Source organism: Diceros bicornis, chromosome 4 (assembly GCF_020826845.1).
Source record: "Diceros bicornis minor isolate mBicDic1 chromosome 4, mDicBic1.mat.cur, whole genome shotgun sequence".
Taxonomy (NCBI): domain Eukaryota; kingdom Metazoa; phylum Chordata; class Mammalia; order Perissodactyla; family Rhinocerotidae; genus Diceros; species Diceros bicornis.
The window spans coordinates 57301833-57303223 of NC_080743.1; the positions used below are offsets into that span (position 1 = coordinate 57301833).

Consider the following 1391-nt stretch of genomic DNA (forward strand, 5'->3'; position numbering starts at 1 on the left):
CAAACCGTCCATAGAGGAAAACCTAGCTCAAGGCAAAACTCAACAGAGGGGGAAAAAGAATTCCTCCTTAAAATCATATTTTGTGGCTCTAACAATCATATTTTCAGAGGAATTAGAATTTCCCAGTTCATCTCCTCTCTTGACTTCCTCTCTTGCCCTTGTCACTCGGGGGGAAGGAGTTCCTAGAGTGGTTCATGGGAGCCCAGCCATATTACGGATTCAATTATCTTGCTGTCCCAAGTCTTCAGTGAAGAAAGCAATTCTCAAGGTTTTGAGGCCCTAGGCAGAACACAGGATTGAAAGAATGTCCTGGGTCCCTAAGTCCCCCAGTATACCCTCCTTCCATCTCCATTTCCAGAAGGATGGGGAGGTGGTCTTACAGTTCTTTAAAATGTTTGTTGTGCCATAGATGTCTTTAGCAGTCTATCAAACTTATGGACTCTTCAGAATAATATTTTTAAATGAATTAAATAAAATACATGGGATTACAGAAGATACCAACTACATTGATAAATATATGGTTAAATATGCTTCTTATGGTTGGGAGGAGGTGGACCCCCAGGACCCTAGGTTAAAGACTCCTGCTAGAGGCTATGGGAAGGAGACAAGATAAGTGAAAAGAAGGCAGAGTAAGGGCGGAGAGATCAAGAAATGCCATCACTAATCCACTACAAGGACAAGAGGACAGCCCTTATATAAGAATTTGGTCTAGGGCCTGAACACATCCTGGGAAAGTCTTTCTTAAGAACGAGGATGGGCATCAGGTGTGAGTGGGGCAGCTGTACTGGTTCTCTGTCACTTTGCAGTGTGGTGTCCCACATACAACCTGTCCCATATTTCTTTGCAGGGCCCAGAAAATCAAGAAAGTATGTCGAGTGATGATAAAAATAAATCTAGCGAACCCAAGAATGAGCCCAAGAACTGTGATCCCAAGTGTGAACAAAAGTGTGAGACCAAATGCCAGCCCAGCTGTTTAAAGAAGCTGCTGCAACGGTGCTCTGAAAAGTGCCCACGGGAGAAGTGCCCAGTGCCACCAAAGTGCCAGCCATGCCCCCCACCGTGCCCTCCGCCATGCCCACCTCCCTGCCCTCCCAAGCCCTGTTGCAAGCCCTGTCCTCCTAAATGCCCACCACCCTGCCCACCCCCAGAGTGAGGTACCAAGAGCTTCACCAGCCCACCACCTCCATCATCTCCACCATGATCACCACCTTGGGGCTGAGAGCTAAAGCCATGAACTGACAAGTAAATGTGTTCCTCTGCTGTGCAAGACTTTCTTCTCCTGGTTTCCTGGCAGTTTTTGGTTTACTTGGTTTTTTTACAGTGCTAAACCACCAAGAAGCAATCCCTGGAGAGTGAGGCTAGGACTCCGGCCCTTCACAGTCTTTGAAGAC

General features: G+C 46.9%; 1 protein-coding gene across 1 annotated transcript; it reads left to right on the forward strand.

Annotated features, from left to right (window-relative positions):
• The first annotated feature begins 868 nt into the window (after positions 1-868).
• Positions 869-1153, forward strand: LELP1 (late cornified envelope like proline rich 1). Its single transcript, XM_058537440.1, has one exon. It carries the CDS (start codon positions 869-871, stop codon positions 1151-1153), a length of 285 nt encoding a protein of 94 aa, XP_058393423.1.
• The last annotated feature ends 238 nt before the right edge of the window (positions 1154-1391 follow it).